Source organism: Panthera pardus, unplaced genomic scaffold (genome assembly GCF_024362965.1).
Source record: "Panthera pardus isolate Hobbes unplaced genomic scaffold, ASM2436296v1 HiC_scaffold_16, whole genome shotgun sequence".
NCBI lineage: Eukaryota > Metazoa > Chordata > Mammalia > Carnivora > Felidae > Panthera > Panthera pardus.
The window spans coordinates 40,259,559-40,282,699 of NW_026526721.1; the positions used below are offsets into that span (position 1 = coordinate 40,259,559).

Sequence of the window (23,141 nt, forward strand, 5' to 3'; positions counted from 1 at the left end):
ATATATATAATGTCCCTATGAAATGTGTACACAGTTTTTAAATTTTTATTTATTTTTAAAATTTATTATTATTTTTAAGTTTATTTAGTTTGAGAGAGAGGATGGGTGTGTGCATGCATGAAGGAGGAACAGAGAAAGAGGGAGAGAGAGAATCCCAAGCAGGCTCCCCTCTCACAGCACAGAGTCCAACATGGGGCACAATCTCAGCAACCATGAGATCATGACTGGAGCTGAAGCCAAGAGTCAGACGCTTAGCTGACTGAGCCACCTAGGAGCCCCTTATTTTTATTTTTTAAAATATATTTAAAAAAATATTTTATTTTAGAGAGAGAGTGTGAGCAGGGGAGAGGGCAGAGGTGGGGAGAAAGAGAATCTTAAGCAGGCTCCATGCTCAATGCACAGCCCAGCATGGGGCTCCATCCCATGACCCTGGGATCATGACTTGAGCTGAAATCAAGAGTCAGAACCTCAACTGAATGAGTCACCAGGTGCCCCTACATAATTTGTTTGTCTGTTTGTTTAGGGAGAGAGAGAGTGAGAGTGTGAGAGTGAGCAGGGGAGGGGCAGAGTGAGTGAGCAAGAGAGAGAAGGAGAGAGGGAGGGAAGGAGAATGTCAACCAGGCTCCAAGTTGTCAGCGCAGAGCCCAATGTGGGGTTCCATCTCATGCCTGTGAGATCAGGACCTGAAATGATAGCAAGAGTCAGAGGCTTAACTGACTGAGTCACCCAGGTACTACCTTACACGGTTTATTAATATATATTTCTATAACTAGAGTTTACTAAAATTAACCATTGTCTATTTTAAAGTTGAAATGTTCTAAATACTCATTAATCACTATCATCACTGATGTGTGTGTATTTTTAATATCTGAATGATTTATTTTATTGGAATGCTTTCTATATGTATACATAAGTCATATATTGAGTGTTTTCCAAGTATTAGATACTGTGATAAGTCATTTTACTTGTTTTTTTTTTTTTTTTTTTTTTTTTTTTTATCACTTAATCCACTACCCTACAGATTATTTGCCATTGTTCCTTTTACAGATCAGGAAACTAAGACCAAGAGATATTAAATGGCTTGACTAAGTCACTGTGTATAACTAGTATGTGGTCATTGGATTCGAATCTGGCCAGCCTGTCAAGAGCCTGTGTACTTTGTTATTTCAGTATACACATACATTATATTGTACCTAGGAATATGCATTTGGTATTTATTGTAGCATATGTATTTGGTAAAGCAGTTATGGACTGAGTAGAAATAGTGATTCAAAAAGACTCAAGGCTTTGTAGCAGTTATGGACTGAGTAGAAATAGTGATTCAAAAAGACTCAAGGCAGCAGAAACTAAAGATGTTCATGAATGTAAAAGAGAGGAAAAAAAAATTAAACTTAAGCTATCAGAAGCTTTCTTTAAGAAGTGATTCTTGGAGGCTCAATTGGTTAAGCTCTTGACTTCAGCCCAGGTTATGATCTTACATTTTCATGAAATCCAGCCCCACATGGGGCTCTGTGCTGACAGCATGGAGCCTTCTTGGGATTCTCCCTCTTTTCTCTGTGCCTCCCCTGGTCACACTCTGTCTCTCTCAAAATAAATAAATAAACTGAAAAAAATAAAAGTGATTCTCAACCTTTTTAGATTTTCCTCCCAGCCCACCTAAATGGGATATACCTCTCTTAGAAGCAGTGGCTCATTATAGTGTTTATTCTTAAAATGCAAGTTATGATGATTACAAACCAGTAGAAGTTATTTTGTGTTACTGTGTTTTGAAGGCAGGAGAGTATGGAATATGTTTTAGATATTTATCTTAAAGGATTAATTTTTAAAAAGTATGTATTTAGTGGGGAGGGGCAGAGAGAAGGGGACAGAGGATCCGAAGCAGGCTCTACGCTGATAGGCTGACAGCAGCAAACCCATGCAGGGCTCAAACTCCTGAACCCAACTGTGAGATCATGACCTGAGCTAAAGTCGGACGCTCAACCCACTGAGCCACCCAGGTGCCCCATAAATGATTAAATTTTAAGGTTTCTTACTCTCCATATTACTTACATAGAACCTTAAGTATGTGGAAATCTTACTAATCCAGGGTACAGTGGATATTCGTTTTCAGATTTTGTTATCTATCCTTTTACCATGATTTGAAACTTGCCCAAAGGTTTCTCAGGTAAAAGTAGAGTCTGAAATTTAGATTCCATGCTCATGAAGGAGTAGTGGAACAGGTAACATTTTCAGCTGGTGGGAGTAAATATCATCACAACCATTCTCATCAAAATATATTACAAACATTAAAAATAACTTTTACTTTTTGGCTTAGTAATTTTCCTTAATGCATTCATTTTTGAGGAAATATAAATTTGGATGTAAAGCTATTCATCATAGCATTAATTATAATTAAAGAAAGGAATGAATTGAAAATGGAAAAGCAAGCAGAACATTTAAAATCATTGAAAACTTTTCAAACCTTTGTAAACTAAAATATTATTCAGGCTTAATAAATGATGTGTTTGATGATTATGTAATGACTTAGGAAGATATAATAAAAACTAGGTGGAAAAATTGGCATCAGGATTACACAGTTTGAATGTAGGCTGGTGCAGTCTTCACTGTGCTCACATGTGGATTGTAGAGAAGGAAAGTGTGGTGAAGATAAATCACATGAGCTGCTTCATTAGAAATAGAATTTTTTTTGATGATCATATATATGAGCCATTCATATACTTCAGAATGTCTATGAACTCTGAAATTATTTGCAAAAAGTTGTATTTGCCATTTCTTTGGTAGCAGGTCTAAATTTCTTTTTTTTTTTATCCAGATTCTCTTAAGAATTTCAAAAACTTGCTAAAAAAAGCAAAAAACCCAACAACAATCCAAACATGCTGAAAGGTTATGAACTTTTGCTGTAAGCCATTGTGACACATGCAGTGTTGCCTGTTTTTATAAATAAAACTTTATTGGAGTATGTGCCTTCATTTCTACATTTTCTGTGACTACTTTTATGATACAACAGCAGGATTGACAGGTTGGGATTAGAGAATGTATATGGTCCATAAGCTGCTTTTTGGCTCTTTAAGAAAAACTATGTCAGCCCCTGTCCTAGATTCTCATTTATTCTTTGCAACAACCCTGTGAGATAGGTACTATTTTTGTCTTCATTTTATGAATAGTGCAGCTGAGACTCAGAGAGGTTAAGCAACTAACCCCAAGTCACACAGCTTGAAGGGAAATATACCAAGATGTTAACAGTGGTTATATGTGGGCAGTACAATGATGGATGATGTTTTCGTATATTATCCAAATTTACTATAGTGAGCATACATAACTTATAATCAAGAGGGGAGAAAGTTCTAAAAAAGAAATTAGGTAGAACTAAGTTATAAGAATCTTAAAACTCATTCTTTTTCATTACTTTGATCTCCTATGTGTCATCCAGTGTTTGTATACTTAGAGTGGATATGCAATTTTTGCTTCCCTTCTAGGCACTTAACTCTTACTATGCAGCCCCTTCTTAATTCTTCTTGATTTTATGAAAAAAATAAATTCTTGGTTTTAGTTTCTTAATTTTCTGTATTAACTAAAGTTATTTTGTTCTTAAAGTCTTGATATACTTTGTTCTCTCTTATATTCTGAAGTTACCTTCAACTGCTGAGTACTCATAACTTAATAGGTGCTTATAAAATGCATAACGTGTCTGTCCAATAGTATATAACTTACTTTTTCTTTATATCAGTTAATTGAATTCTCTTTATTTTAGGCATAGATCTAGATATGTAAAGTGCCATGAAAGTGTTGTAGAAAGTATTCCTAAAAGAAAAAATTGGCTGTGACTGTGAAAAGCTTCATCCTACTGATTTTAGGGGATTTAGGGAGGAAAAGGTCATAACCCCTGCCTTCAAGGAACTGAATCATCTGGTAAGGGAGAAAAGACATATCTGACTACTGCATGTACTGTTATGACCTTGATTCAAACCACAGTCATCTTTTCCCTGGATTGTTTTATCTCCCTGCTTCTACTTTTTCTGTTTGTTCTCCACACAGCCAAAGTGATCCTTTTCAAGATGTGAGAGTGAGATCTCTTCTAAACTTTCCGTGCTTTTCTATCTCAGAATCAAACCCCAAATTCTTACCGTGGACTATAGTGCTTCATGATCAGGCCCTTGTCTAGCTCTTTGACTAGTCTCCTAAGACTCTTTGCCTCCACTAGTTACCTTCAGCTACACTAGCATTTTTGCCCTTCCTTCAGCTTGAATAAGTATGCTCCTGCCCTTGGCCTTTGCATTTAGCTTTTGTTTCATTGGCCAGAGACACTTTTTATTTGGATATGAATATGGTTTTCTCTAAGACCCTGTTCAGTGTCCTTTATAAGAGAGATGGAGGCCTTCCCTGAACACCCCAGATAAAGTGTAAAGTAGCATCCCACTTCTGGCGTTCTTTTTCCTTTACTTTGTGTTTTATTTTCCAGGGAATTTAACACTATCTAACATACATTTGTTTACCAATTTTCCTTCCACTAAAAATGAGAGTATTAGGATACGTGGTACACAGTAGGCATTCAGTAAGTTTAGAATAAATGAATGAGTAAATAAAAATAAACCTGAAACAGGGAAATGGTGGTTAGTGCAATGAACACTATGTATGTTAAGTCCTCTACAAGTTCATGTGGAGAAATGACTTCTAATAGTCATCCTTTGGGAAAGTTTTAGTGAGTAACATTTGAACTGAGTCTCAGTACTGAAAATTGTTAGTATCGGGGTGCCTGGGTGGCTCGGTTGAGCGTCTGACTCTTGGTTTTGGCTCAGGTCATGATCCCAGGGTCGTGTGATCGAGCCCCAAATTGGGCTGCGAGCCGAACATGAGTCTGCTTAAGAGTCTCTGTCTCTCCCCGGGCACCTGGGTGGCTCAGTTGGTTTAGCGCCTGACTTTGACTCAGGTCATGATCTTACTGACAGTTCGAGCCCTGTGTCAGCTCTGTGCTGACAGCTCAGAGCCTGGGGCCTGCTTCAAATTGACTAGCACCCTCTCTCTCTGCTCTTCCCCCTGCTTGCACTCTCTCTCTGTCTCTCTCTCTCTCTCTCTCTCTCTCTGTCAAAAATAAACATTAAAAAAAAAAAAAAAAGATTGTCTCCCATCCTCTTCCCCTTTCCCCTTGCTGGTGCACTCTCTCTCTTTCCAAAATAAAAAAAAAAGAAAGAATAAAAAATAAAAATAAATAAAAAGAATTGTTAGTATTAAATGTAGACACGAAAAAGGAAGTGGTATGAGTAGGAGAAATTATAAGTAGAGCAGATAATTTGTGAAAAGTAGATTTATGAATGGGGTAGTTAATTATGTGTAGAGCTGTGGTTCTTAAAAGTGTGATTTCTCAGACCAACAGGAATGTGAACACTATTAGCAATGCAAATTCTCAGCCCCACCCAGACCTACAGATTCTTGAAATTTGGGCTGGGGTGCAGCAATCTGTGTTTTTCACAAGCCTTCCAGATGATTCTGATGCATACTAAAGTTTGAGAACCACTGGACCAGAACATGACATTCAGAAAAGTATTGATACATATTAATATTGGAAAAATGGATTGGTCTAGATCTTGGTTTAGGAATTTGAATTTTGTAGGAAGATCTGCAGGTTTAAGGGCAAAGCAGTACATTATTAACCTTAAAATACTGTTTTAAAACACTCGCAAAGGTAATGAATCAAAGCCTAGACAAAAGGAAGCTAGTGGAGTATTTCGGAAAAGGAGTAATTAAGTGCCCGACTGGATAGTGGCAATGAAAATGGAGAGACAGAACAGTTTCAGAAAATACGGAAATAAAGAATTTAGCATGTGGTTAAATGTGGAGACAGGAACAAAGAATTTTATGAATTTGCATTGGGTTTCTAGTTGAAACGTCTGGAATATGATGAATGAAAGGAATGAAAGGAATATGATGGTAATACTAACAGTAAATGGTAGAGGAGCAATTAAGGGATCTAAATGAACAGTGAAGTTTGAATTTTGGGTTTGAAGAGATAGTGCATTCTAAAAAAAAGGAACAGAAATTGTTAATCACTAGTCACAATGGACATTTTTATTAATGTTCAGGATACACATTCCCATTTAAAAACAATGCATTTTTAGGTAACCAATGATACAGATGATACAGAACTCATAATTTCTTTTCTCTTTTTAGCAATACTTCAGTACTTGGAATAAAGGTTTTTTAATAGAGGAGACTTCTGTATTTGAGAGTTAACTTACCTATGTATGTTTTTAAGTTTAAAATTTCAGGTTTTAATGTCAACAAAAATAATAATGTATCAAATTGATCAAATGAATTGTCTCCGATTATCAAGTTCACAAAGAGAAATTAAATTCTAGAGTCCAAAGAGGGTAGGATCCCAAAATCTTCCTTTCCCAGAGTATTGCTTAATCAGAGCAAGTGGGTCTCTATGGTTAGAACTGGGGCGGTTTTCAGGAGCTACAGCTTGAATTGTCTTCCTTTGATTGCGAGTGGCTTTTTTCACACCTCCCAATTTCTCTTGTGTATTAACTTTTTAAAGAATCCAGAAGGTCAGTAGGGCAAAAATTTATTACTCTACCCAATCTAACACCCATTACATTTACAACAGTTATTCTTTTAACTTAGAACATAGTCCAGTTGACTCACGTTACTTTTGCCAGTAGGCTTTGGTGCTATCACAGGGAAGATGGGTACACAGAAAACAGGGTATCAAGTCAATTTTGGTTTCAAATCACTAGGGTGCCAGTTAGTTCTGCCAACTGCCAGAGTCTATTTGTACCTAAGTTTTACTAGGAAAATTCATCAAGTGGTAATAGTGCCGCTGTACGTTTACCATATTTTGGGTGGCAGTGAGAGACTTAATCTAAACATTTCTACTTCCTGCCTTGCAAAGTTTGCAAATTCTGTGGATGGCAGCATTGGGCACTAGGTTGTACTTAAAGTTTCCTCCTTTAGATTTTTTTCATATTAAAAGCTTTTAATTTCCATTACTTCTGTGTAGTCGTGGTACTCCTGTGCTGTAATCAGTGTGCGTTCTGTTTGGTGGCACAGTTTCTATACTGTCTTGTAAATAGTGTGTCACTTACTTGTGTGCAAAGTTCAAAGCACCATCTCCACAAAGCCCCAGCCCTTCAATCTCCAGAGCCCCAGAGTTCTATCCTTGTGTCTGGATTTCTTTGTCCCCAACCTTGTGCCAAGACATTTTTAGTCCTGTGCTACCTTGGCTGTTGCTTTTTCCCTGAAATTCTTAGGCTTCTTGAGCTAAAACCGTAAAAGCATTCCTGTTGTGCCCCATATTTGTATTATTTGGATGATAATCATAAACAGGTACCTGAAATGAAGCTGCTTTGATGTTTCTGATGGCTGTGCTCATAGGAGCCCAGTGAAGACAGTATCTCTTTTTTGCCACTTGCTCCTCTAGACCTTTTCTTTACTCTGCTTTTTAACTGTTCTGGGCCTTGTATAATTTGTTCTACTTCACTGGCAGTGTAAACATCCTCTTTTGTCACATTCCTTTCAGCAATAGTATGTTACACCATTTTAGATAAACAGCTGTTTTTTGTTTTTGTTTACATTTTAGCCTATTCTTATGTTAGCCTCTCTTGTCTTCCTTTTCCTTTCTCTTTGCCTTTGGGCCCAGGTGTTAATATTCTGCAGTTACCTCTTGTAAGGTCTCCCATAATGTAACAGATGAAAAGTCAAGGAATTCTGAGTTCATTAAAAAGCATTCATTATCAAACAGATTTTGCCCCCTCTCATCTCCCTGACTTAAGAAAATTGTATCAGCTCAACCTCAGACCTAGGACTGACCTCTTTGTTTTTCTTCAGTGTTGCTTTTCCTTATTTACTTCCTCATGCCTAACTTTAAGTTCCTGGGGCACTTTGTTTTGTGCCACCATGTCATACTATATATTACCTTTCATAATAACTAGTAATTTGAAATGCCCATTAAGGGGCGCCTGGGTGGCTCAGTCGGTTAAGCGGCCGACTTCAGCTCAGGTCATGATCTCGCGGTCCGTGGGTTCAAGCCCTGCATCAGGCTCTGTGCTGACCGCTCAGAGCCTGGAGCCTGTTTCGGATTCTGTGTCTCCCTCTCTCTCTGACCCTCCCCCGTTCATGCTCTGCCTCTCTCTGTCTTAAAAATAAATAAATGTTAAAAAAAAAAAAATTGAAATGCCCATTAAATGCTTCAGGTATTTTCAGGTAATCTCCCAGCTTTTTTTTTTTTTTTTTTTTTTTTAAATCTTCAAATCTGTACACATTTTATGTTACTTATATAATAATTTTCAAGGTGTGTTTTCCACTTGCTCTTATTATGGACTTTCAATTTCTTTAAAAGAGTATCTTGCCCTGGTTGGATTTCCAGTCTGGTCCACTGTGAGATTTCCATCCAAAGTTACCTTCTATCCCTCTGTTGCATACCTTTGGAACTAGTCACCCTTTCTTTCTAATGAGGAACAACTAAAATATCCTTTCCCCCCTTAATTCCACCTTTAAGAGTACATAGTTCTGGTAAATATGTATTTCCTTTTTATTTTTTCCTACCTAATCTTGATTCTTTTTTTTTGTTGTTTGTTTGTTTATTTATTTACATCCAGGTTCGTTAGCATATAGTGCAATAATGATTTCAGGGGTAGAGATTCCAGTGAGTCATGTATAACACCCAGGGCTCATCCCAACAAAGTGTCTTTTTAATGCCCCCTTACCCATGTAGCCCATCCCCCACCCACAACCCCTCCAACAACCCTCAGTTTGTTCTCTGTATTTAAAAGTCTCTTATATGGGGCGCCTGGGTGGCTCAGTCGGTTGAGCGTCCGACTTCAGCTCAGGTCACGATCTTGCGGTCCGTGAGTTCGAGCCCCGTGTCAGGCTCTGGGATGGCCCAGAGCCTGGAGCCTACTTCCAATTCTGTGTCTCCCTCTCTCTCTGCCCCTCCCCCGTTCATGCTCTCTCTCTGTCTCAAAAATAAATAAATGTTAAAAAAAAAAAAAATTAATAAAAGTCTCTTATGTTTTGTCCCCCTCCCTGTTTTTATATTATTTTTCTTCCCTTCCCTTATGTTCATCTATTTTGTATCTTAAATTCCACATATGAGTGAAGTCATATGATATTTGTCTTTCTCTGACTAATTTCGCTTAGCATAATACCCTTCAGTTCCATCCACATTGTTGCAAATGGGAAGATTTCATTCTTTTTGATTGCTGAGTATTACTCCATTGTATATATATACCACATTTTCTTTATCCATTCATCCATCGATGGACATTTGGGCTCTTTCTATACTTTGGCTATTGAAGGTAGTGCTACTATAAACATTGGTGTGCATGTGCCCCTTCAAAACAGCATACCTGTATCCCTTAGATAAATACCTAGTAGTGCAATTGCTGCGTCGCAGGGTGGTTCTATTTTTAATTTTTTGAGGAACTTCCATACTGTTTTCCAGAGTGGCTGCCCCAATTTGCATTCCCACCAGCAGTGCAAGAGATCCTCTTTCTCCACATCCTCACCAACATCTGTTCTTGCCTGAGTTGTTAACTTTGGCCATTCTGACTGGTGTGAGGTGGTATTTCATTGTGTTTTTAATGTGTACTTCCCTGATGATAAGTGATGTTGAGCCTTTTTTTCATATGCCAGTTGGCCATCTGGATGTCTTCTTTGGAGAAGTATCTATTCACATCTTGTGCCCATTTCTTCACTGGATTATTTGTTTTTTGGGGTATTGAGTTTGATCAGTTCTTTATAGCTGTAACCCCTTATCTGATATGCCATTTGCAAATATCTTTCCCATCTGGTTGCATTTTGTTGATTGTTTCCTTCTCTGCAGAAGCTTTCTATCTTGATGAGGTCCCAATAGTTCATTTTTGTTTTTGTTTCCCCTGCCTCCAGAGACATGTTGAGTAAGAAGAACTTGCTGCGGCCAAAGTCAAAGAGGTTTTTGCCTGCTTTCTCCTTGAGGATTTTGATGGCTTCCTATCTGACATTTAGGTCTTTTATCCATTTTGAGTTTATTTTTGTGTATGGTGTAAGAAAGTGGTCCAGGTTTATTTTTCTGCATGTTGTTGTCCAGTTTTCCAGGCACCACTTGCTGAAGAGACTGTTTTTATTCTATTGGATATTCTTTTCTGCTTTGTTAAAGATTAGTTGGCCATACGTTTGTGGGTTCATTTCTGGGTTCTCTGTTCTGTTCCATTGATTTGAGTGTCTGTTTTTGTGCCAGTACCATACTGTCATGATGATTACAGCTTTGTAATACATCTTGAATTCCAGGATTGTGATGCCTCGAGCTTTGGTTTTCTTTTTCAAGATTGCTTTGTCTATTCTGGGTCTTTTGTGGTTCCATACAAATTTTAGGATTGTTCTAGCTCTGTGGAGAATGCTGGTGTTATTTTGATAGGGATTGCATTGAATATGCAGATTGCTTTGGGTAGTATTGACACTTTAACAATATTTGTTCTTCCAATCCAGGAGCATGGAATATTTTTCCACTGTGTGTGTGTGTGTGTGTGTGTGTGTGTGTGTGTGTGTTGTCTTCAATTTCTTTCATAAGCTTTCTATAGTTTTCAGTGTATAGATTTTTCACCTCTTTGGTTAGGTTTATTCCTAGGTATTTTATGGTTTTTGGTGGAATTGTAAATGGGGTTGATTCCTTGATCTCTCTTTCTGTTGCTTTTTGCTGTATATATATCTAGTCTTGATTCTGATAGTGACCTTATTATTAAGGTAGTACCTCTCTCCCATCTTTATCAATATGACCTCCTTTTATTTATTTTTTAACCCTCTCACTGTTATTTTAATTGTAAGTGTATCTTTTTTTCTAAGTGTTTATTTATTTATTTTGAGAGAGAGAGGGAGAGGGAGCGAGAGAGTTCATGAGAGCACGGGAAAGGCAGAGAAAGAATCCCAAGCAGGCTCTATGCCTCTAGTGCAGAACCTGTTGTGGGGCTCGATCTCACAAACTGTGAAATCATGACCTGAGCCAAAATCAAAAGTCAGAGGCTTAACCTATTGAACCACCCAAGTGCCTCGTTAAAGTATATCATTTTTAAACAAATTTAGTTCTTGAGACTGAGCAAACATGGTACCTAAAGTTAGTATTTGATGCATAAACCTTTTAAATTTCTCTTTTTGCCTTTGAATTTGTAATAATTCCATTGAATTTTCCTTCAGCTTCAGTCTAAGAATGTGACTTATGCCCTATATAATAAGGAATCTGACTCTTCATTTATTTACTTGATACAATCTACTGGCTATCTTCGTTGAACTCAGATAAAATCTTCACTTCTATATCCTTGATTAGATTTATGTACTTAATTCCAGAGGCTACTGGAGACCATATTATGACAGTGACGTTAGAAGACTTTGGACAAGGGGTGCCTGGGTGGCTCAGTCAGTTAAGTGTCTGACTTCAGCTCAGGTCATGATTTCACAATTCCTCAGTTCGAGCCCCGCGTCAGGATCTGTGCTGACCATGCAGAGCCTGGAGCCCTCTTCGAGTTCTGTGTCTCCCTCTCTTTGCCCCTCCTCTGCCCCTGCGTGCTCTCTCTCTCTCTCTCTTTCTCTCTCTCTCTCTCTCTCTCTCTCTCTCTCTCTCAAAAATAAAGAAACATTTAAAAAAGAAAAGACTTTGGGTAAGTCACATGAATCTAAGAACTTCTCTTTGAGAACAAAATTAAGAGGGAGAGGGACAGAGTTAGGTCAACTGATCTAGGACTATTTATTTATCTTTATATTCTAGTTTATATCATATTTAGAAATTTTATTATTTTTTTAACATACAGTGTTGTATTAGTTTCAGTTGTACAATACAGGTGAATTGACAATTCCATACTATCATAAAAAGTGCATGCCTTAATCCCTACCCCCTATTTATCCCATCCCTCCAAAATTCCCCCTTTATGTCTGAATAATACTCCATAGCACTAACAATTTAAAGGCTAGGCATTCACACACTAGTGTATTAAGACATGTGTGGAATTCAGCCAACTTTTCAGTTTAATCCTCTGGCTTGTAGGTATGATTGAGAAACCAGACAGAAAAAACAAAAATTTTTCCATAAGAAAAGAACATAAATTTTATTAGTGTCTAAAACCCCTATATGACTAAAGGAAATTTTAAAAAAATCAATAACAAAGGGATAGCTCAGTCGTTTGAGCATATGACTCTTGGTTTTGGCTCAGGTCATGATCCCAGGGCCATGGGATCAAGCCCTGTGTTGGGCTCCTCAAGAGCATAGAGCCTATTTGGGATTCTCTGTCTCCTCACTGTCTTTCTCCTGCTCACGTGTGCACACTCTCTCAAAATAAATAAATAAACATTAAAAAATTTAATAAAATCAGTGCCTCAGCCATACCTGCAATACCATTTCTTGCGAGGCCATGCTAAATTGAAGTCAGATGCAGAATTCTGCTTAGCCCAAGCTAGTTAAGTCATTATCATGGGCACACACATCTATGTATACCACTTCCTGCTGGCACACACAGAGGTTTGTTCACCCTACATTCTGATTTGACGTTCAAATACGTTTCCTTTTGCTTGTATTTTGGGGGTCCCTTGTTTTATGTGCCAATTTTAATATTAATCAGGGAACCATGTAATATATCATTCTCCATAGTGAGTTTGCGATCAAATGAAAAATTGACAGGGATCAAAATTTGTCTAAAACATTTAAAATGAGCCTACTTCTTATCTTCTTTGGGTTAACTTAAGAAGAAAGGCGGGTCTTTAAGTAGATACTTTGGCAACCACATGGAGGGCCCTGGCTTGTCTCACATCATATGGATGCAGAAAACTCAAGGAGAAGAGAGCCTTCTGGGAGTGATATTGTAATGGATATTCCTGCTTTGGTTTGTAGCTTTGACTAGATAATCATGAAGATTCCTTTTAATAGTAAGATTGTATGGAATATTAAGATTTAGAGATGTTTACTCCATTTTCCATTTTGTAAAAGGTTGAGTCTTATTACATTCACAGAACCTATTATAGACTTTAATGTTGCAGAAATATCTGTTTAAGGAGTAGTGAGCTGAACAAACGATATGCTTAATTGAGCCCCCAAAAGAACTGGGTCTTAGGTTGTCTATTACTGAAGATTATGTCCTTTGTAGATTCCAAACAACTTTTAGCTTATTAGGATCTATTTCTAAACCATTTTGGTGGGTTTTTAAAATATGACTTTAATTTTAGATTTTCTTGACATGATTATCCTGACAGAAAAAGTCAAATGACAGTGACTCTTGTTTTGAACAGAGCTTTTCTTTATCTTTTTTATTCTCACTGGAAAACTGTTAAAAAAAAAAAAAAAGAAGAAGAAGAAGAAGAAGAATCCTCAGGTATCTGTTCAGGCATGATGAAGCATTTTATTTGTATTGCTGTATCTAGGATATGCTTCATTTGTCAAGGGGTATTGAACTAAATAGTTGAAACTCAGCAGTAGCTTTTGAATAGATATTTGGAAGTGGCCTATCTGCTTGCTAAAAGTGCATAAAGTTTGTTTTAATTAATTATACTGGGAAACAAATAATTAACCAGCTCATGCTGATGCAATGATACAGTCAAAAAGTATACCATTGCCATTTTCTTAAAGTGGACTGGTATGTGCCAGGAATTATCCTAGATTTTAATATATTCTCTTCTCCAATCACTCTGTGATTTAGGTGATATTAAATTCATTTTATAGGAAACTTAGAGAAGTATAATAACTTTGCTAAGTTTATATAACTACTAAGTGACAAAGCCAGGTCTGTCTAATTCTAAAACCTATACTCTTTCCACACTGCTGCTAATCTACTTGATTTATTTTTCCATCTGACCCTAAAAAAATACCCATAGGCAAGGGTAAATCTTGATGTGTAGCTAGGTAACAAAGTAGGGAAAGTAAATGTAGAATTGTGCTTATGTTATAAAATAGCCCCCAGAAAATAAATGAAAACACCAAAATTTGAAGGAAGAGGTGAGAACAAAAAAGCCTTTTTCAAGTTTTAAAAATTGAACTACTTTTGTACTTATTGAAAACATGGTACAATTATCAAGAACAGGAAAGCAACACTAGTGTAATAATCACTAAATTACAGACCTTTTTAGAAATTTACCAGTTTTTCCACTAATGATTTTTCTGTTCCAGAATGTTATTTCTGGATCTCACGTTGTATTTAGTTGTTATTTACCTTAATCTCTTCCAGTGAATAATAACTAGTTCTTCAGCTTTCCCTTGTCTTTCATGACCTTAACACTTTTGAAGGGTACTGATTAGTTTTATATAAAGCATCCCTCAATTTGGGTTTGTCTGATGATTTTTCATGACTGGAACGAGGTTAGGCATTTTTGGCAAAAGTACTACAAAAATGCCATTGTGTCTTTCTTGATGTGCCATATCAAGAGATTTATGATAATGATATGTTGTATTAGTTACTGATGATATTTACTTTGATGATTTGGTTAAGTGTGTGTGGGGTTTCTGTACCCTTAAGTTACAGTCTTTCTATTTTTAGTTTGTAAATGTCTTGGGGGAGATAATTTGAGACTGCAAATCCTGCATCTCCTTAAACTTTTACTCACGAATATTAGCATTGATCCATGGATCTTGTCTGTAGCATCCATTACTGTGTATTTGCCTAATGCTGATTCTCTATGTCTCTCTTTTCTTCTGTGTTTAGTAATTGGGATTTTATGGCGAGGAAGAGCTGTCTCATCTCTAACATTTATTTATTTGGTTATTTGTATCACTGTGGACTCCTGGATATTTATCTTGTTCCCTGGACTAAAGTCAGTACTATCATTTATTTTGTTGCTTAAATTGTTCCAGCTTTAGCGGTTAAGAGCTCCTTCAGGTTGGCTCCTGTGTTCTTATACCCCATCATTTTTGCAGCCTTCCCTTACTTTCTGGCACCACAAAATGTTCTAGTCTCATCTTGTGTTTTCTCTGCTCCAGGCCTACTGGAGGAGGCCTCGAGAAGTCCAAGTTTCTTTTATTGGAGAATAGTGTTTAGAAACCAAGATTTGTGCCTTAAGTATATATATATTGCTCCTGGGGTGTTACTTCTCCTATGCTCTCTCAGTGGGCAGAGAGAGCTAGGAGATATTTATACATATGTAGTAGTTATTATTATAACATGAACAACATAATTATATTGAAAGGGGTGGAGAAAAGACTAACTTAATGTCTATTATAATGTTTAGGTATTTATAAAATTAGCAAATTTATTCAATGCATATATTGCATATGAATTTTAGGGGGACATATGTCAGTCTGTAGCAATTTGGATGCTGTATCTTAATGTTCTTAAATAATTAATGTAATTTAACTTAATAGGTTTACAATAAATCTGTGTTTTGACAGTTTTGCTAGAGAAAGAATCTGTGCTCTCTGTGCTCATTCTCACAATAATTTGCCTTGGTTAATTATTATAATATTATTAGTTAATGATAATATATACTATATCCCTTTTAGATCAGGGTATATGCTCCTGTAAATGGGAATGCTGACAAAGTGCTGTGGGATCATTGCACTATTCCAGCATCTTTCTTTGGCAGTAGTTCTGCCCTTCTCTTCAACTCCCCTTATATCACGGCATGCTTTTGGCCTTCGCTGTAACTTCTTTCAGCAATGTTCATATAGTTTCTATAAATTATAGTAAATTGCATTGCAGTAAGTTTGTTATGCCCTTCAAAATGAAAGAAAAAAAAGGGGGAGGGTTTACCAATCCCTAATGGACTATTGATCTCGATCCTTAGACCATTTTCTTGAAGAATTTAGAACTATAGCAGATGTTGATGTTAGTAATTCAGGTAAATTTTACTTTGTTTGCAGCAACTGCAACATAATTGTGGCCGTTATGTTAAGAGTGTTACTTATTAGAATGCAAAAGAAAAAGAAAAATGGAAGATGTGTTGCTTGCTACATTTCAACCTGGTAGAACACATTCAGATTATGATGTCATGGTATCTGGTCTCATTAGTTGAGTGCTTATGATAGCACAGGAGAAAAATTTCAAATAAAAGGGCTATGTAATGTATGGTTTCACATATTTTAAGGAAATATTTAAAAGAGAAATAGTGTGATAGTGTGTCTTAAAGTGTTATGTTAATGTTATACTGTATTAGTAGCATCTGGCATGATATTAAACAGTGTAAGAAGATATGTAGATTTCAGTTATTTTGTTTATATCCCTTCAAACATATTATGGCAACACTTCTAGTAGGTTTGATGTGTTACGTTTGGGCTTTTTTATTGTGTTAGGTTTGGGCTCAGCTAGATCAGGCAGTATATTAGATATCAGTAGCTGAATATTGGTAAACAAGGGAAGCTATAATAAGAATAGAAGCTGACAAAATAGAAATCTTCTAAGGAGATAAACTTACCTCATATGGTTATAAGTAGATATGGATTAGGGCAAACTGTTTGGGATGGAGGACAGGAAAACATGAGACTGTCAGGTGCCTATATTTTACGTGGTATCAGAATGGTGTTATGCTGGTCAGAGGCAACTGGGTGGCTCAGTCGGTTGAGTTTCCGACTTCAGCTCAGGTCATGATCTCACGGCTTGTGAATTCGAACCCCACATCAGGCTCTGTGCAGACAGCTCAGAGCCTGAAGCCTGCTTCGGATTCTGTTTCCCTCTCTCTCTGCCCCTCCCCTGCTTACACTCTATCACTCGAAAATAAACATTAAAAAAAAAAAAAAGAATGGTGTTATGGTGGCCGAAAAGAGTTTATAAAGCTGGTCAAATGTGCTAGTGAAGAGAAATTTTGGAGGCAGGGAATGACAGTCTATCCACCTTTTTTTTTTTTTTTTTTTTGGCCTGTAGTGGTTTAGAAAAGTGTCCTATTTGGGGTCATCATAGTTAGTAATAGTTTTTACTTCCCAGCTAACTTTCTGGTATTGCAATTTGGAATTGTCAGTCAACCACGAAGGGTCTAAAATTTTATCTAGGTTTAGTGTGTCGCAGTTTCACAGATGCTGGCAGAAAACATGAAAAGCCTGGGTCAGAGATAATGGACTTGATTATTCATGGTACAGCAAGCTGCATGAGCTTCATGCTCAGGTTGGTTCCCCTTGCCCCTCAAGTCTCATAAAGGTAAGTGACAAAGGTGGATCCTGCACTCACAGTGGGTTTTCATCATAGTTGAGGAAACCCAAGCTTAGGGAACCCTAATATTTTATAGTGGTCTACAAGTGTATCTGCCTGGCCCTTGCTCCAGAGGGAGAGAACATCATGATTATGCTAAATAGTAAACAGGCTCTGGAGGGAGACATCATCTCTGTTTTTCAAGGCTATTGCCTATGAATATCTTTGAAAAGATGAAGGCAGTTGAGCCTTTTTAAATTTTTTAAAAAAGTCTTTTTAATGTTTATTTATTTTTGAGAGAGAGACAGAGACAGACAGAGTGTGAGCGGGGAAGGGGCAGAGAGAGGGAGACACAGAATTGGAAGCAGGCTCCAGGCTCTGAGCTGTCAGCACAGAGCCTGATGCAGGGCTCAAACTCATGGACTATGAGATCATGACCTGAGCTGAAGTTCAACGTTTAACCGACTGAGTTAAAGGCACCCCAGTTTTTTTTTAAAACAAAAAAAACAAAAAAACTGTGGAAATACAAAAGACCCATGGAAAATTATCTCCCAACAGGAAGTGATGAGTGTGAAAAGTCTTTGAGCTCTGAGTGTTCTCTTGGCTTTTGTACTCTGTTCTATTTTTTCCAGCTTTTAAACCAGGAGTTGGCAAACTTTCTCTGTAGTGGGGCAGAAATTAAATATTTTAGGCTTTGTGAACCATATGATTTCTGTCATAACTACATAACTGGTTGTTATAGCAGGAAAGCAGCCATAGATAGTATGTAAATGGATGAATCTGGTTATGTTCCAGTAAAGCTCTGTGGACATTAAAATTTGAATTTCATTTGATTTTCAGAAATCACAAAATATTTTTTCAACCATTTGAAAATGTAACATCTCATTCTTAGCTGTGGGTCATACAAAAATAGGTGGCAGGTCATATTTGGCCTGTAGGCCATAGTTTGCCAACCTGGTTTATATGATGAATTTTTAAAATATAATATATTGTTTTAATATAGCAGTCTTGCATATGAGAAATCATAATTAACATTTCATAGCAATTGATAGTTCTAAAATGCTTTCTCATAAATTATTCTAATCTGCAAGATAAGCATTATTATCTCTATTTTATGGTGAGGAAACTAATGCATAGAGAAGGAAATGACCTGTCTAAATTCATAAAGCTCTTGTACGTACACCTTAAACTTTCAGAATCAGAGTGTCATGCCACTATATCTTTAATACTCATTAGTGCCAGAATGTTTAGAGTGTAGTCTTTATTATTTTTTTTATTTAATTTTAATTAATTGATTAATTTTTTATTTTAGAGAGAGAGAGCATGAGCAGGGCAGAGGGGCAGAGGGAGAGAGAGAGAGAATCTTAAGCAGGCTCAATACTCCACATGGAGCCCGACGCATGGCTTGATCCCATGACTCTTGAGATTTTGACCTGAGCCAGAATCAAGAGTTAGACTCAACTGACAGAGCCACCCAGACACCCCTAGAGTTTAGTCTTTAATAAATCGTAATGATAATAATTATGCTCATTTCTAATTTTTTATTACCGTATTGTATTGTCTAGCTACTTTAATATTTGATAATTGATGTTTTGATAAAGGCTGGATATGGGAGGTGAAGGTCTTTGTTATGTTTGTTACAATTTGTTAAAGATGTGGCAGTTAGACTGTAATTATTCATATTCTATATTTCTTTTCCACATTTTCAAAGATAATAGTTATTTCATTTTCAGATATACATTATGAAAATAATGTTTTGTCCTTAAGTCACTTGTATTAATGCTGAACTAAATTTTTAATTTATCTAGTAGTATCAAAATTTTTAAACTCGAGATGTTGCGAGCATTTTCTATAATAATGTACTTTTTGGATTGCTTCCCTGTCAGGTGGTTGAAGATTATGCTGGAAGATGGCAGGTCCCTTTGCCACAGCTTCAGGTTCTTCAGACTGCACTTTGCTGTTTCACATCAGCCAGTGCATCATTCCCAGATGAATGTGAGCACGTACAGTATGTTTTGAGTAGCCTTGCTTTGTAAGTACTCTTTGCATCTTATGGAAGTATTATTTTTCTTGACATATTTGGGAATTGGGTTTTGATTATTTTCTCTGTGGAAGGAGCCTTTCCTAAAGTCTTCCCTCAAAAAGAAATTTCTAAAATCTTGGACTATAACAACAACAACAAAAAATTCTATTTCTTCATTTAAGTACTTAGGTTTAATATTGAACATTTAACCACAATTTTAGTTTTAGAGCTAGTTGGAATTGTTTCATACATTCTTATGGTCACTACCATCTCTTTCCTTTTTAATTCCCTAGCTCTAATGGTAAGTCCCAGAATACAGCAATTGAGGCCATCATACTTAGCAGAGGGACCTTAAATCAGGTCAGAAGGAGGTTAGGAAGCTTCTGGTTTTTAAAAATACTTGTAGAGGAATTCAAGTTAAAGATCACAAACTGAGCACTTACATTTATTCTTTTTGCCCTTCTAGATCCTACTAAAATTATAGTAAAGATGTAAAAGAGAGAAATACAGTGAAAAGAAAGTAGAGAAGAGCCATCAGTGAATGAAAGATTTCAAAAATTTTCTTGGGGAGAGAAAACAGAAGAGTGAATGGTCATTGAAACATGACAGAGCAAGTCACAACGTAACTTGCTTTTTGTTTTGCGCATGTGTACGTGCGCCTCAAATCACACATCACAATGTGTTATGAAATCATTTATCAACATTATAAATAAAATAGAAAATATCAGATGTCTTGTAGGATAAGTATCATTTAGTGGAATTCTTGTTGTTTTATATATTTTAATCTATGTATACTTGATTATTTGTAAAACATTTTTAAAAACTGTGGGTAGCAGTTGACACAGAATTATACTCTGCTTTATAAGATAGGAGGTCTAGTTTGTCCTGCCTGCCTCCTCCCTGAATCCTAGAGAGGTGTAGAATTTGAATATGCCAGGCATGAAATAGAGAGTAGGGAATGGGATACTTGGGGAGAGTGTAGATAAAGGAGTTAATTGAAGTTTTTCCATTTAGGCCAATCACCAGGCCTTAGGGCCAAGTTGGGGTGGGGAAAGAGTTGCTATTTTTTTCTTTTCTCTAAAGAAATTAAATGACTTTGGACCAATGATCTTTGCATTCTGGCAGCTAAAGTTTCCTCTTTGAGACAGCTAGCTAGTCACTTAATTACCCTAAAGAAAAACTCATCAGTCATCAAAGTCTAGACATGCTTATAGAGCTCCCAATTAATCTGCATATGGCCTTATTCTTAAAAATTGATGGGTATTCAGGAGTCATCAGACGGTTGAGGAATGCCTTTAACATGAAAAAAATACAATGAAAAACTTTAAAAAAATTTGGAAGAAATAGTGTTAATGTAAAAACAAAAAATTAAGAGAAATATAAAATCTGTAATGTGTATTTTCAGAGAGAGTTGAGATGATATGTGTAACGTTAAAACATCAACACATCATGCTGTGAGAATGGAATAATGAGAAACCAAAAATGAGTTTTTGGAAATTAAGAAAATATGATGATGGCTAAAATGTAAAGTTCTGTAGGAAATTTGGAAAGTAATGTTGGAAGAAATAATCCAGAATGTAAAATAGAGTCAAAGAGAAGGAATGTGTCAGAGAAAAAAAAATGATATGGTACCTTTATGTTGGAGGTTTATTATCCTAACTAGTTGGAGTTTGAGAAAAAGAACTTACAGAAGATACATTGGAGGAAAAATTTAAAGACAAACTAAAAGAATTTCCCAGAACTGAAAGTCATGAACTTCTAGACTGAAAGAACTCAAGAAGTGCTCACACAGTGAATATAAAAAATTCTCCACCAAATACATCATTTTGTGATTTCAGAATACCAAGAATGAAAAAACAGATTTGAACACCTTGTAGAGGAAAAACTAGGTCACATGCAAAGGAACAAACATCAACTTGGTATTGGTCTTCATTAACTAACAGTGGGTGGTAGAATATAATGAATCAGTGTCTTGAAAGATTTGAGGAGAAATTATTTTCAATGTAGAATTTTGTACTCATCCAAACTGTCAGTGAAGTGTGAGAGTTAGAGACAACATTTCCAGGCTTGTAAGGATGTAGAAGATTGACTTGTCTACATATCCTTTATTAAGAAGTTATTAGAAGATGTGCTCCAGAAAAATGACAGTGGATCTAAAAAATAATGGTTTTTACTTGAGATAGAGGGGTATAGGATCACTATTGAGTAGTAGGTCTTATAGATGTAAGACCTTCAGTAAAAATGGAGATTTGAGAATAACTTTGAGAATTTAGTACCATTTAAGGTAGTGGCAAAAGGCAAAGAACATAAAAAGGGAATTAGACACTCCAGGAAAATTAAAAATAATCTGAACAGAAAGAATACAGAATCATAGCAAACTACTTAGATAATGTACCGAGTGTTATTTAGTTTCCTTAATGTAAGTAATGCTTACTGACTTTGAACTTTTAGATAAAGTACAAAAATAATTACAGTTGCAGAACAGAAGGAAATTATTCAGCTTTCAATATAAGAATATTTGATGCAAGTTGTGAGTTGAAGTGAAGAATAAGAGCACTAAAAAATACCCTTCCTTTAATTCTCATTTTACAAAACAGAGTGTCAGTACCACATGAAACCGTAAATAAATGTTAAGTAGTTACAAAGATCAATAATAGAGGAAATAATAATAATAACTAATGGGAATGTAGAATTGGTTGTGTAAGGAGTTAAATTTTCTTCCACAGCAGGAAGTCAAGAAATAATATTTACAACTAGTAGGAAATACTGACAAATCTTATTATCATCATTGTTATTATCTTATTATCAACAGCAATTAAAAATTTTGCAAGTTGTTGTTCTGGAGCATTGGACTAGTGAGAGGACTTAACTCTTTCTGTACACTTAACATTTTTAAATCTTGTAGGTGTACTAATTTTATATAAACTATATGGGTTTTTTTTTTGCTTTATATATGTATATATAAAATTTAAAAGAATGCATGTACATTGTGTTTCTTTAAAAGTTTATTTGTATATATTTAAATTTGGAGGTGGGAATGATGTGAGGTGATGAATATGTTAACCAGCTTGATTACAGTGATAATTCACTGTCTATATGTATATCAAAACATCAAGTTGCACACTTAAATACATACAATTTCTGTTTGTCAATTACACCCCAGTAAAGCTGAAAAAATTTTGGGGAGAAAGAGTTAGATTTATATAGATAACCTTGTATAGATTTTAAGAGCAATGCAGTGTCAAGAAAATTATATTATTAAAAAATATAGGGGCACCTGGGTGGCTCAATTGGTAAAGTGTCAAGACTCTTGATTTCCGCTCAGGTCATGATCTCACAGTTTTGTGAGATTGAGCCCTATGTCAGTCTCTGTGCTGACAGCGTGGAGCCTGCTTAGGATTCTCTCTCTCCCTCTCTCTCTCTGCCCCTACCCTGCTCGTGTGCTTGCTCTTTCTCTCTCTCTCAAAATAAACAAACACTTAAGAAAATATATTATTTTTATATTTATTTTATGATGCCCAAATGAATATGGGAGATGTATTAGGACTTTTTGATTATAGTTGACAAACTTAAGCTAGTTTAAGCAAAAAAAAGAAGGTCGTGGAGGGATTTAGTAGATGACAAAACCATGGAAAAGCAAGGACTAGAACTAGTCTCAGGATTTTCTGAATCCAGAGGGTAAAATGTCATCTAGAACTATTCTTTTCCTTTCTGTCTTCCCTCTTTTGTTCTCATTCACTTGGGCTGCTGACAGTTCTGGGATTAGGCATAGTTGATTAAGCAAGAGAGAAGAAACCCCCTCCCCCTGTTTGTAATTCTCAGAATAATTTTTGGGAGCTTGAGCTCAGCCAAGGTGATGTGCCCACTGCTTGGACTAATTGCTGTGTTTAGGACAGTGAGGAGTGAGAATGCTACATTGACAACCTGATCAGAACCATAGAAATGTTGGAGGGATGAGCAAGAAGTGAATCGAGGCAGTGTGAAGGAGAGCTGGCTAGGTAAACAAACATAACAGATGTCTGCTACAAAGAGTGTCGTTTTAAAAACTACCAAAACGG

General features: G+C 36.2%; 1 protein-coding gene across 2 annotated transcripts in view; it reads left to right on the plus strand.

The window, feature by feature from the left end:
* Positions 1-23,141, plus strand: part of ZNF654 (zinc finger protein 654) — a 94,781-nt gene that overhangs the window by 10,594 nt on the left and 61,046 nt on the right. For both annotated transcript variants that reach the window (XM_019429951.2, XM_053903231.1), the window contains exon 2: positions 18,947-19,092. In XM_019429951.2, the coding sequence (XP_019285496.2) occupies positions 18,947-19,092 (146 nt within the window). The remainder of the gene's footprint in view (positions 1-18,946; positions 19,093-23,141) is intronic.